Source organism: Rhinopithecus roxellana, chromosome 19, assembly GCF_007565055.1.
Source record: "Rhinopithecus roxellana isolate Shanxi Qingling chromosome 19, ASM756505v1, whole genome shotgun sequence".
Taxonomy (NCBI): Eukaryota; Metazoa; Chordata; class Mammalia; order Primates; family Cercopithecidae; genus Rhinopithecus; species Rhinopithecus roxellana.
Window position 1 is genome coordinate 73047104 of NC_044567.1, and position 13268 is coordinate 73060371.

General features: G+C 46.4%; 1 protein-coding gene across 8 annotated transcripts in view; it reads left to right on the forward strand.

Annotated features, from left to right (window-relative positions):
• Positions 1-13268, forward strand: part of NMT1 (N-myristoyltransferase 1) — a 48231-nt gene that overhangs the window by 13053 nt on the left and 21910 nt on the right. For all 8 annotated transcript variants that reach the window (XR_746884.2, XR_004054887.1, XM_010354007.2 and 5 more), the window contains exons 2-3: positions 7124-7232; positions 12583-12727. Coding sequence is in view for 6 of the 8 variants with exons in the window: in XM_010354007.2 (XP_010352309.2) it covers positions 7124-7232; positions 12583-12727 (254 nt within the window). In the remaining 2 variants the exon portion in view is untranslated. The remainder of the gene's footprint in view (positions 1-7123; positions 7233-12582; positions 12728-13268) is intronic.

A 13268-nucleotide genomic window follows, 5' to 3' on the forward strand; every position in this document is an offset into this window, starting at 1 on the left:
GTTGGACTTTGATTTGCTATATTCTAAGATTCTGGTTCTGGCCAATCTCAGTTTGAATTAAGGTGAGTGGCAGCTTAGATCTCTGAGAGATTTCTGTTTCAGTGTGCTGAATCATAGTATGCCCTAGGATTCCCACCCAGTGGGTATGGACTTCAAATCCCTTTGAAAAGGATGCCAGCCAGGCACGGTGGCTCATGCCTGTAATCCCAGCACTTTGGGAGGCCAAGGCAGGAGGATTGCTTGAGCCCAGGAGTTCGAGCCCAGCCTAAAATTAGCCAGGCATGGTGATGCACGCCTGTAGTCGCAATTACTAAGGATGCTGAAGCAGGAGGATTGCTTGAGCCCAGGAGTTGGAGGCAGGAGTTGGAGGCTGCAGTGAGCCATGATCGTGCCACTGCACTCCAGCCTGGATGACAAAGCAAGACCCTGTCTCAAAAATGAACAAATAGGCAGGTGCAGTGGCTCACGCCTGTAATCCCAGCGTGTTGGGAGGCTGAGGTGGGTGGATCACTTGAAGTCAGGAGTCCAAGACCAGACTGGCCAACATGGTGAAACCCTGTCTCTACTAAAAATACAAAAATTAGCTGGGCCTGGTGGTGGGTGTCTGTAATCGCAGCTACTAAGGCGGCCGAGGTATGAGAATTGCTTGAACCTGGGAGGTGGAGGTTGCAGTGAGCCGAGATCACACCACTGCACTACAGCCTGGGCAACAGAGCGAGACTCAGTCTTTTAAAAAAAAAAAAAAATGGCCGGGCACGGTGGCTCACGCCTGTAATCTCTGCACTTTGAGAGGCCAAGGCTGGCAGATCGTGAGGTCAGGAGTTTGAGACCAGCCTGGCCAACATGGTGAAACTTTATCTCTACTAAAAGTACGAAAAATTAGCCGGGCATTGTGGTGCGTGACTGTAGTCCCAGCTACTCGGAAGGCTGAAGCAGGAGAATCGCTGAACCCAGGAGGCGTAGGTTGCCGTGAGCTGAGAACATGCCACTGTACTCCAGTTTGGCAACAGAGCAAGACTCTGTCTCAAAAAAAAAAAAAAAAGGCCAGGCATGGCGCTCACAGCCTGTAATCTGATCTTAGCACTTTGGGAGGCCGAGGTGGGCAGATCACCTGAGGTCAGAAGTACAAGACCAGCCTGACCAACACGGTGAAACTCCATCTCTACTAAAAATACAAAAATTAGCCGGGCATGGTGTTGTGTGCCTGTAATCCCAGCTACCCAGAAGGCTGAGGTAGAAGAATCGCTGGAACCTGCGATGAGGAGGCCGCAGTGAGCCGAGATTGTGCTGTTGCACTCCAGCCTGGGTGACAAAGCGAGCCTCCATCTCAAAAACAAAAAACATGAATCAACAAACAAACAAAAAACGATGCTAGATTCCTGGAGAAGGATTAGCCTGGCTTCTGTGGGGTCCTCTAGTTTTGTTTTCCCTTAGTCCAAATTGAGGCCATTCTTTTGTGAAATGGCATTGGCTTGCTAGGATGCTTTTGAAGTCCTACTTTCAAGGCCTTCAAGTCCTACTTTCAAGCTTGGTTTCCTATGAATCATTAAAATTATTATAATTATCATGAAAGCTAACTGTAGCAGACTCCTTGCAAGTCTGGTTTTGGTGAATTGGTTGTCTTCTGTTTGGGGGTGTTGACTGTAAGACTATGAACTCATAGTGTGTCCTCATGGATGGGGCTCAATATTTGGTAGCTCAGTGAAAATGACTCGTTAAAGGAAAAAAAAAATGCAGCTAGGCACAGTGGCTCACGCCTGAAATCCTAGCACTTTGAGAGAATGAGGCAGGTGAATCACCTGAGGTCAGGAGTTTGAGACCAGACTGACCAACGTGGTGAAACCCCATCTCTACTAAAAATACAAAAATTAGCTGGGCATAGTGGCACATGCTTGTAATCCCAACTACTTGGTAGACTGAGGCAGGAGAATCCCTTGAACCTGGGAGGCGGAAGCTGCAATGAGCTGAGATTGTGCCATTGCACTCCAGCCTGGGCAACAAGAGTGAAACTGTGTCTCCAAAAAAAAAAAAAAAAAAACCAACAAAAAAAGACTTCCCTCTGTTAGCCATGTGCTTGATATACAAGTTGAAACAGGATTGTTGCTCAGTAACTGGCTGCGTGTACAAATTCAAGCCAATATAAGGAAAATGAAATTTGCTCTCTGATTTTATTTTCAGTCTTGGAGATTTCTAGACACTTGTATTGGCAATGCATAAAGCAGAACAAGAGTTCAGCCCAAGATCCTTACACAAAAATTGGATTCATGAGGTGATAGCTACATGGAAGTATCTCCACACAATAGCAAGAACAAAGGCAGGAAGGTAGTTTTTACAGTGATTTTGCATGTTTGTAAAGACTTTTAAAGTTAAAAGAAGTAATTTCTTCTATTTTCCCTGTGTGAAGTTATGTTTAGTAAGTATCCAGTTGGTTAATCTACAGCAGTTCTTCACCTTACCTTTTTGATTCTTTCTTTTGTAGAAGTATAAAAAGTTACTTGTATGGTAATTCATATGCTGGGACTAGATAATTTGTTCCATAAGCTGATATGAATAAGAATTTATGTTATAAATCGTATCCAACAGTGGTACACTGCTTTGTCTCCTAATGTCAGCCTGGATTTTTTTGTTTGTTTGTTTATTTGAGACGGAGTTTTGCTCTTGTTGCCCAGGCTGGAGTGCAGTAGTGCAATCTTGGCTCACCACAACCTCTACCTCCCAGGTTCAAACGATTATCCTGCCACAGCCTCCCGAGTAGCAGGGATTATAGGCATGTGCCACCACGCCTGGCTAATTTTATATTTTTAGTAGAGACGGGGTTTCTCCGTGTTGGTCAGGCTGGTCTCGAACTCCTGATCTCAGGTGATCTGCCTGCCTCGGCCTCCCAAAGTGCTGGGATTACAGGCGTGAGCCACCACACCTGGCCTATGAGCAAGTTTTTAAATCCTTTTTTTTTTTTCTTGAGACGGAGTTTCGCTCTTTTTGCCCAGGCTGGAGTGCAATGGCGTGATCTCAGCTCACCGCAACCTCCGCCTCCCGGGTTCAAGCGATTCTCTTGCCTCCACCTCTCGAGTAGCTGGGATTACAGGCATACGCCACCATGCCTGGCTAATTTTTGTGTTTTTAGTAGAGACGGGGTTTCTCCATGTTGGTCAGGCTGGTCTTGAACTCCTGACCTCAGGTGATCCACCCGCATCAGCCTCCCAAAGTGCTGGGATTACAGATGTGAGCCACCGCGCCCGGCCAAGTTTTTAAATCTTATAATGCTGCACATAATCCTGAGACTGATGTGAAAATATCTGGAGTAGGAAAACTACAGAGTTGTCCTGGGCTGCAGATGGTCCTGTGTGCGATAACAAAATTGAGTTATTAAGAAGAAGAAGTTATCTTTAGGCCATAAATGACTTTATGGTTTCTGTTCTTTGCCATGGCCTTGGGGGTTTTGCTGAGCATCTGGTTTTAAGGAAGTTACCTTATTTCCCCTTTGAATGTTCTCAGTCTTCCTTCTATGTTAATGCCTTCTGGGTCTCATTAATATCATACCAAGTAGGTGCACTTGTGTCTAGACTTCATGACCTTATGCTTGGACTAAAGGAACCTCCAGACTTAACTCGATCTCTCCCTGTCACAGTCTTTCTGCATCAGGGACATTGAGAGGCCCGGCCAGATGGAAGCTGTGGGAGGCAAGGGTGGACAGCCTAAGTGGGAACTGAGGGTGATGGGCCTAGGGAAAAATTGGGCTTGACACCTTCCAAGTTAAGAAGCTGCTGTCACTCCAGGATTTCAAGCATGAGAGAGACACATGGAAAGCCATTTTCACAGAGGTGAGTCCCACAGCTATATAGAGTTCAGGTGATACAGAAAGATTGTGAAGGCAGAGAGATCCAGAAAAGGCTGGAGGGGTAAGGTCATGAAGTCTGGATGTGAGCCTTTCTCCCAGGAACAGGAAGAGATAGGATAATCTGAAGACGTTCTATGAAGGGAAATGACAGCATGTGATTTCAGATCACTTTCTGTCTGTATATATGCATATATACAGTATCTCTCTGTGAGATGAGAGTAATATTGATAATAACTCCCAGGCATTTTGAGACCCTGAAGTCTTTCTGAATTATAAATGGTATTTACCATAATGTTAATGAAAAAATGTATTTTATGTTGTTTTAATTCTTGGGGTTTTGGATTTTTTTGTTTGTTTGTTTGTTTTTGAGACAGTGTCTGGCTCTATTGCCCAGGCTGGAGCATAGTTGTGTGATTTTGGCTCACTGCAGCCTCCTCCTCCCAGGCTTCAAGCCACCCTCTCAACTCAGCCTCCCAAGTAGTTGGGACTACAAATGTGCACCACCACACCTGGCTAATTTTTGGATTTGTGGTAGAAACGGGGTTTCACCATGTTGCCCAGGCTGGTCTCAGACTCCTGATCTCAAGTGATCCGCCTGCCTCGGCCTCCCAAAGTGTTGGGATTGTGGGCATAACCCACCATGCCAGACCTTTCAATTCTTTGAGAATTGGTTATCTAGAATATACAGTTAAAATTATCCCTGCGTTTAGCTGATCCTACAGATTAGGATTCACTGTACTCAGGTTGGACTTCTAATTTTGACTTTTCTTTTTTTTTTTCCCTTTGCTTTTTCTTTTCTTTTTTTTTTTTTTTAAGACAAGAGTCTCACTCTGTCTCCCAGGCTGGAATGCAGTGGCGCCATCTCCGCTTATTGCAAGCTTCGCCTCCCAGGTTCACGCCATTCTCCTGCCTCAGCCTCCCGAGTAGCTGGGACTACAGTCGCCCGCCACCACGCCTGGCTAATTTTTTTGTATTTTTAGTAGAGACAGGGTTTCACTGTGTGAGCCAAGATGGTCTCGATCTCCTGAGCTCGTGATCTGCCCAGCTCCGCCTCCCAAAGTGCTGGGATTACAGGCGTGAGCCACCATGCCTGGCTTTCTTTTTTTTTTCTGAGATGGAGTCTTGCTCTGTCGCCCAGAGCTGGGGTGCAATGGCGTGACATTGGCTCACTGCAACTGCCGCCTCCCGGGCTCAAGCAATTCTGCCTCAGCCTCCCAAGTAGCTGGGATTACAGGCACGTGCCACCACGCCTGGCTAATTTTGTATTTTTAGTCGAGACGGGGTTTCACCATGTTGGTCAGGCTGGTCTTGAACTCCTGACCTCATGACCTGCCCGCCGTGGCTTCCCAAAGTGCTGGGATTACAGGCATAAGCCACCACGCCCAGCCAGTTTTGACTTTTCAGTGTAGCTAAGAGGCTGAGCATGGTGGCTCACACATGTAATCCCAGCACCTTGGGAGTTCAAGGCAGGAGGATCACTCAAACCTAGAGTTTGAGACCAGCCTGGGTAACATAGGGAGACCCCTGTCTCTATTTTTTAAATTAAAAACAAAATTAATGAGGCTAAGAAACTATTTGCTTCATTGATCGGGTGTGTCATGTAGGGAAAAGCAGCGTAAGGAAGTCCCCTTGATCACATGCACACATGTACACTTGCATACACACACGTTTCTTGTAATCTCTCTATGGCAGGAGTAACTGGGTGCTATTGTTATTTTAGTTTCCCAAGATTCTTAATGCTGGGTTTTGCCAGTGGTGATCCCGCAGTCTGAGCTTGCCAACAGTTGTCCTCAATTCTGCAGACCTGATTTAGGCATTTCTTTTTTTTCCCTTTTTTTTTAAGACGGAGTTCCGCTCTTGTTTCCCAGGCTGCAGTGCAGTGGCGCAATCTCGGCTCACAGCAACCTCCACCTCCCAGGTTCAAGCGATTCTCCTGCCCTAGCCTCCCGAGTAGCTGGGATTACAGGCATGCACCACCACGCCCAGCTTATTTTATATTTTTAATAGAGACAAACTTTCTCCAGGCTGGTCTTGAACTCCGGGCCTCAGGTGATCCGCCTGCCTCGGCCTCCCAAAGTGCTGGGATTGCAAATGTGAGCCACCTCACCCAGCCTTTTCCTTTTTTTTTGAGACAGAGTCTCTCCTTCTGTCGCCCAGGCTGGAGTGCAGTGGCATGATCTCGGCCCACTGCAAGCTCCGCCTCCCAGGTTCACACGATCCTCCTGCCTCAGCCTCCCGAGTAGCTGGGACTACAGGCACCCGCCACCACGCCGGGCTAATTTTTTGTATTTGAGGTAGAGACAGGGTTTCACTGTCTTAGCCAGGATGGTCTTGATCTGACCTCGTGATCCACCCGCCTTGGCCTCCCAAAGTGCTGGGATTATAGGCGTGGGCCACTGTACCCAGCCACCTTTTCCTTTTTTTTGAGATAGGGTCTGTCTCTGTCATCCAGGCTGGGGTGCAGTGACGTGATCTCAACTCACTGCAGCCTCCACCTCCTGGGTTCAAGCGGTTCTCCTGCCTCAGCCTCCTGAGTAGCTGGGAGTACAGGCATGTGCCACCAGGCCCCAGCTAGTTTTTGTATTTTTAGTAGAAACAGGGTTTTGCCATGTTGGCCACTCTGGCCTCAAACTCCTGACCTCAAGTGATCCACCTGCCTCAGCCTCCCAAAGTGTTGGAATTACAGGTTTAAGCTACTGCACCTGGCCGATTTAGGCATTTCTCATGATTGACCATTTTGGACACAGATTGCAGGAATGTTAATGTGCCTTTTTCCTCATCCCTCACTCCCTTTCGTACTGTCTTGTGCTCCAGATCCAACTGGGGAAAATCATGAAACCTAATACATTTGGGAGGTGGAGGAAGGAAGGGCAACGCATTCCAGAAAGCCCACCACTGCCTTTTGGCTGTCATCCTTTTACATTCAGAGTTCAAGGAAGTATTGTGGTATGAATGCCTTGTTAACAATTATCATTCGCGTTTGGTGCCATTACCCTGGCAATCTAAAGAAAATGAGCAACATAAAAGCAAGAACGGAAAAGGCCCTTTCACACAAATAGGACATCCCTTGCCCAGCACTCCCTCCCTGAAAGCCGAGGGGGCGCGAGTCAGGAGGAGTGCTGGTGTCCTCCAAATGCCCTTTCTGGACCTGGGTTCTTCAGCCTGCTTCTGAAGCCAAAGGCTTGATTAAGGAAGGTCTGACTCCACAGAAAGCTCTTTGTCATGGGTAGCACAAAACAGATTTTTTAAAAAAAATCCTGCATCAGTATTTACTTTTTGTTACAGTGGTTTGAGTCCAGCCAATGACACTGGAGCCAAAAAGAAGAAAAAGAAACAAAAAAAGAAGAAAGAAAAAGGCAGTGAGACAGATTCAACCCAGGATCAGCCTGTAAAGGTAACAAGGAGGTTCTGTTTTTTGTGACTGAGTCACTTTTTCACATGAGAGAGTTTTGAGGTGAATGTATAAGAACAACTTGGATTGACATTCTCCACTGGTATTACTTCAAGATGGAAGAGTTGGATCCCACTGCTGTCCTCTGCTGCCCTAGACCTAGGTGATGAAACTGCTCTCAGTACCCTAAAAGACACGGCAAGTCAGACACTGACTCCCAAGCATGGTGCCCATCAGAATGGACAGGTGCATACTGCATGTGCTGCTGTGCCAGTGCCCCGGGGAGCTACGTGTGACAGCCCCTGGTGCCTAGAGCAGTGATTCTCTGTCTTAAGTCCCCACCACTCTGACAATGAGAGGCCCCCATTTCTTTTTGAGACAGGGTCTTACTCTGTTGCCCAAGCTAGAGTGCAGCCTCCACTCCTGGGCTCAAGTGATCCTCCCACCCCGGCCTCCCAAGTAGCTGGACCTGCAGGTGCATGCCACCACACCTGTCCAATTTTTTTTTTTTAATTTTTTGAGTCTCACTGTGTTACCCAAGCTGGGTCTTAAACTCCTGGGCTCAAGCAGTCCTCCTGCCTCAGCCTCCCAGAGTGCTGGGATTACAAGCATGAGCCACTGCATTCAGCCAGAGACCTCTTCTTAAGACCTTTATATATTTGCAAACATTCTCTTAATGCCATAGTCATTATAATGAAAACCATGAGTCCCACAGAGTCTTTCTGAGTTCTACTCCATGAGAAACACTGGCCTAAGGCTTACAACCCGAGAGTGATGCACTGGCATGAAACCCAGAGATATGGGTAAGGATTGTTTTGTTTCTTAAATAAAACAACATTACAAAATAAAACAATTTCAGGTAAGTGTTGTCTTCCTCAAAGTAGCTGACAGGGGCAAGGGGACAACTCAAACATATTCATAATTCACCTTTTAAAACTGTCTCTGAGACCAGGCACGGTGGCTCATGCCTGTAATCCCAGCACTTTGGGAGGCCAATGCGGGTGGATCACTTGAGGTCAGGAGTTCAAGACCAGCCTGGCCAACATGGTGAAATCCCATCTCTACTAAAAATACAAAAAATTAGCTGGGCGTGGTGGCAGGCGCCTGTAATACCAGCTACTTGGGAGGCTGAGGCAGGAGAATCGCTTGAACCCAGGAGGCGGAGGTTGCAGTGAGCTGAGATCGTGCCACTGCACTCCAGTCTGGGCAACACAGTGAGACTCTGCCTCAGAAAATAAAAATTAAGTGGCCAGTCACGGTGGCTTACACCTGTAATCCCAGCACGTTGGGAGGCCAGGGCGAGTGGATCACGAGGTCAGGAGTTTGAGACCAGCCTGGCCAACATGGTGAAACCCCACCTCTACTAAAGATACAAAAAAAAAAAATTAGCCAAGCGTGGTGGCACGTGCCTGTAATCCCAGCTACTCAAGAGGCTGAGGCAGGAGAATCGCTTGAACCCAGGAGGTAGAGGTTGCAGTGAGCTGAGATTGCACCATTGCACTTCAGCCTAGGCAACAGGGTGAGATTCCATCTCAAAAAAATAAATAAGGCCGGGCGCGGTGGCTCAAGCCTGTAATCCCAGCACTTTGGGAGGCCGAGACGGGCGGATCACGAGGTCAGGAGATCGAGACCATCCTGGCTAACACGGTGAAACCCCATCTCTACTAAAAATACAAAAACTAGCCGGGCGAAGTGGCGGGCGCTTGTAGTCCCTACTCGGAAGGCTGAGGCAGAATGGCGTAAACCCGGGAGGTGGAGCTTGCAGTGAGCTGAGATCCGGCCACTGCACTCCAGTCCGGGCGACAGAGCGAGACTCTGCCTCAAAAAAAAAAAAAATAAAAATAAATAAATAAATAAATAAATAAATAAATAAATAAAATTTTTAATAATAAAAAACTGCCTCTGAAACAGTTTATAAGCCTCGCAAAAGTCCATTCTCATTCCAGTATACCCACGTTTTGCTTTCTGCCTCAAATGTTATGCTTCAGCTTGAATCTACTACTTTATTGAGATATGACTTCAAGTAATTTTTTGCTATTTCAAATATAAAACCCACTATGGAAAAAATACCATTATTATTTAATACCATGTTGCACTTCATTTAAATTAGCTCCAAACCAACCATCACCATCCCTACAAGGTAGGTGGGGGTCTTCCCTTTTTTTTTTTTTTTTTTTTGAGAAGGAGTCTCGCTCTGTCGCCCGGGCTGGAATGCAGTGGCCGGTTCTCAGCTCACGGCAAGCTCCGCCTCCCGGGTTTATGCCATTCTCCTGCCTCAGCCTCCGAGTAGCTGGGACTACAGGCGCCCGCCACCTCGCCCGGCTAGTTTTTTGTATTTTTTAGTAGAGACGGGGTTTCACCGTGTTAGCCAGGATGGTCTCGATCTCCTGACCTCGTGATCCGCCCATCTCGGCCTCCCAAAGTGCTGGGATTACAGGCTTGAGCCACCGCGCCCGGCCTTTTTTTTTTTTTTTGAGATGGAGTCTTGCTCTGTCGCCCAGGCTGGAGTGCAGTGGCGCGATCTCGGCTCACTGCGAGCTCCGCCTCCTGGGTTCATGCCATTCTCCTGCCTCAGCCTCCCTGAGTAGCTGGGACTACAGGCGCCCACTGACACACCCGGCTAATTTTTTGTATTTTTAGTAGAGACGGGGTTTCACCGTGTTAGCCAGGATGGTCTCGATATCCTGACCTCTTGATCCGCCCACCTCGGCCTCCCAAAGTGCTGGGATTACAGGCGTGAGCCACCGCGCCCGGCCTGGGTCTTCCCTTTTTATTTATTTAGTTTATTTTTGAGACTCTGTCGTTCAGGTTGGAGTGCAGCAGTACGAACATGGATGACCGCAGCCTCAACCTCCTGGGCTCAAGCAGTCTTCCCACCTCAGCTTCCCAAGTAGCCAGGACTACAGGTGCACACCACAACACCCGGCTCATTTTTTGATTGTTTGTAGACACAGGGTCTCCCCACGTTGCCCAGGCTGATCTCTAACTCAGGCTCAAGAGATCTAGCTGCCATGGCCTCCTAAGTTGCTGAGATTACAGGAGTGAGCCACTATACATGGCCAATAATGTATTTAATAAACAGCAAGGGGAAGAAAATTAAAATGCCACCTCCCAGGACTAAGCAATATGAACATGTTAGTTTATATTGTTTCTTTCCTTTATAACCTAAGTGAAAAATAGAAAAGTAAATAAAAGTATTAGAAGAAAATGTATGTATTTTTATTAACCTAAGTCTGACATAGGACCCAGAAGCCATAAAACAGAAATTGACAAATATAAAACTTTGTAGAAGTCAAAAGATAAACAACAATCTGGGAAAATATTTGCAACATATGTATTAGTTTAAAATGATTGAATAGGCAGTTCAAAAAGAAAAAAATGTTTAATCAGTGAATGAGATGGTTAAAGTCATAATGGAAGAAATGACCATTAAAGCGATAATTTTTTCTCTTAGATTGGTGTAGATTAAGGCTTGGTAAATTTTTTTTTTTTTTAAATAGGGACAGTGGTCTCACTATATTGCCCAGACTGGCCTTGAACTCTTGGGCTTAAGCAGTCCTCCTGCCTCAGCCTCCCAAAGTCCTGGGATTACAGGTGTGAGCCACCATGCTCAACTGAGGCTTAGTAAATGTAATGGTGAGGGTCTGGAGCTACTCTCTTACACAGTTTGTTGGATTATTGATCTTTTTAGAGAGCAAATTGATGATAAATAATTTCAAAAGTGCATACCTTTTGACCCAGCAAGCCTCTTTCTTAGCTTCATCCTACAGAAATATATATCCCAGTGGGTAAAAATAGATGTATAAGAAAATTTATGCTGGGTGTGGTGGCCTATAATCCCAGCATTTTGGGAGGCTGAGGTGGGCAGATTGCTTGAGCCCAGGAGTTCGAGGCCAGCCTGGGCAACACATTAAGACCCCCATCTCAACAAAAAAACAAACAAAAAAATTATCTGGGCCTGGTGGCACATGCCTATAGTCCTAGCTACTCAAGAAGCTGAAGTGGGAGGATCCCTTCAGCCCATGAGACAGACGTTGCAGTGAGCCATGATTGTGCCGCTGCACTCCAGCCTGGGCGACAGAGTGAGACCCTGTCTCGAAAAGAAATTCACTGCAACATTCTTGTATTACTGAAGAACAAAATCACTAAAATGCCCATGAGTAGGGGGCTGGCTAAATATACTGTGGTCCATACATACAGTGGATACAGCAGATTTAGTTGGTAGAATGGGTTTTCATGTGTTTCCATCTGGAAAGGTCTCTAAGACATAGCTTTAAAGAGCAGTTTGTACGATAATATTATATGGTCCACTTTTAGTTTTTGAAAAGTGTGTATGTGCATTTGGAACTTGCATGCAAAAAAGTCTGGAATTATATTTGCCTATTCTCACCCTCCCAAGTGAAGACTGTTGATGACAAGCATTATATTTGGGGGATGGGATTATTGGGTGTTTACTTTCTATGTGTCTTACACATTTCTGCATTGTTTGAAATTTACATTGAGCATGTATTACTTTTGCCATCAAACAACATAAGACTAGTAAGGAGAGAAACCCTGCAGGCAGCACCCACCCATCATACAGCTCATTGTCAACCACTTTTTCTTCAGTTGTAATGACGTCTGGGATTAGGACAGAGGAACCAAAAACCCTTTCTTTGAGTTGTACCCCATAACTCTTTTTTTTTTTTTTTTTTGAGATGGAGTCTTGCTCTGTCACCCAGGCTGGAGTGCAGTGGCGCAATCTTGACTCACTGCAACATCTGCCTCCCGGGTTCAAACAATTCTCCTGTCTCAGCCTCCTGAGTAGCTGGGATTACAGGGACATGCCGCCATGCCTGGCTGATTTTTTGTATTTTAGTAGAGACAGGGTTTCACCGTGTTGCCAAGGCTGGTCTCGAACTACTGAGCTCAGGCAGTCCACCTCCCTCGGCCTCCCAAAGTGTAAGATTACACCACTGCGCCCAGCACTCTTTTTTTTTTTTTTTTTGAGATGGAGTCTAGCTTTGTCACCCAGGTTGGAGTGCAATGGTACCATCTCGGCTCACTGCATCCTCCACCTACCAGTTTGAAGTAATTCTTCTGCCTCAGCCTCCCCAAATCGCTGAGATTACAGATGCCTGCCACCATACCTGGCTAATTTTTGTATTTTCAGTAGAGACAAGGTTTCACCATGTTGGTCGGGTGGGTCTTGAACTCCTAACCTCAAGTGATCCACCTGCCTTGGCCTCCCAAAGTGCTAGGATTATAGGCATGAGCCGCTGCACCCAGCCCCCCTTAACTCTTGAACTTATAATTAATCAAAAGTCATACTAATATAATGCACCTTTTCTCTCCCCAACTTTGTCTTGTCCAGATGAACTCTTTGCCAGCAGAGAGGATCCAGGAAATACAGAAGGCCATTGAGCTGTTCTCAGTGGGTCAGGGACCTGCCAAAACCATGGAGGAGGCTAGCAAGCGAAGCTACCAGTTCTGGGATACGCAGCCTGTCCCCAAGCTGGGTATGTATATGCTTGCTTTCTTTACCAGGTCGGGGTGAGGGATCTGCCTCAGCTGTGCCTTCATGAGGGTTTCGTCCTGAATTATTGTAGGGAGGGCAGTAGAGTCCTGGAGTTCCTTGGTAGTTGTTTTCAGAGGGTGGTCTTTAAAAATGCAGCATAAAGACTATCATTCAGAGACCTTACCATTTTATAGCAGCGCACATTGAGAACAAATAATGATTCTTGCCAACAGCAGTGGCTCACACCTATAATCACAGCACTTTGGGAGACTGAGGTGGGAGGCTTGTTTGAGCCCAAAAGTTCGAGACTAGCCTGGGCAACATACTGAGAACCTTGTTTCCACAAAAAGTAAAAAAAAAAAAAAAAAAAAAAAAAAAAAAAATGCACCTGTAGTCCCAGCTACTCAGGAGGCTGAGGTGGGAAGATCGCTTGAACCTGGGAGGTCAAGGCAGCAGTGAGCTGAGATCAGCCTACATGACAGGAGTGAGACCCCCAACTCAAAAAATGAACAAACCAAAAAACCCCCCAAAAAACAGAACTG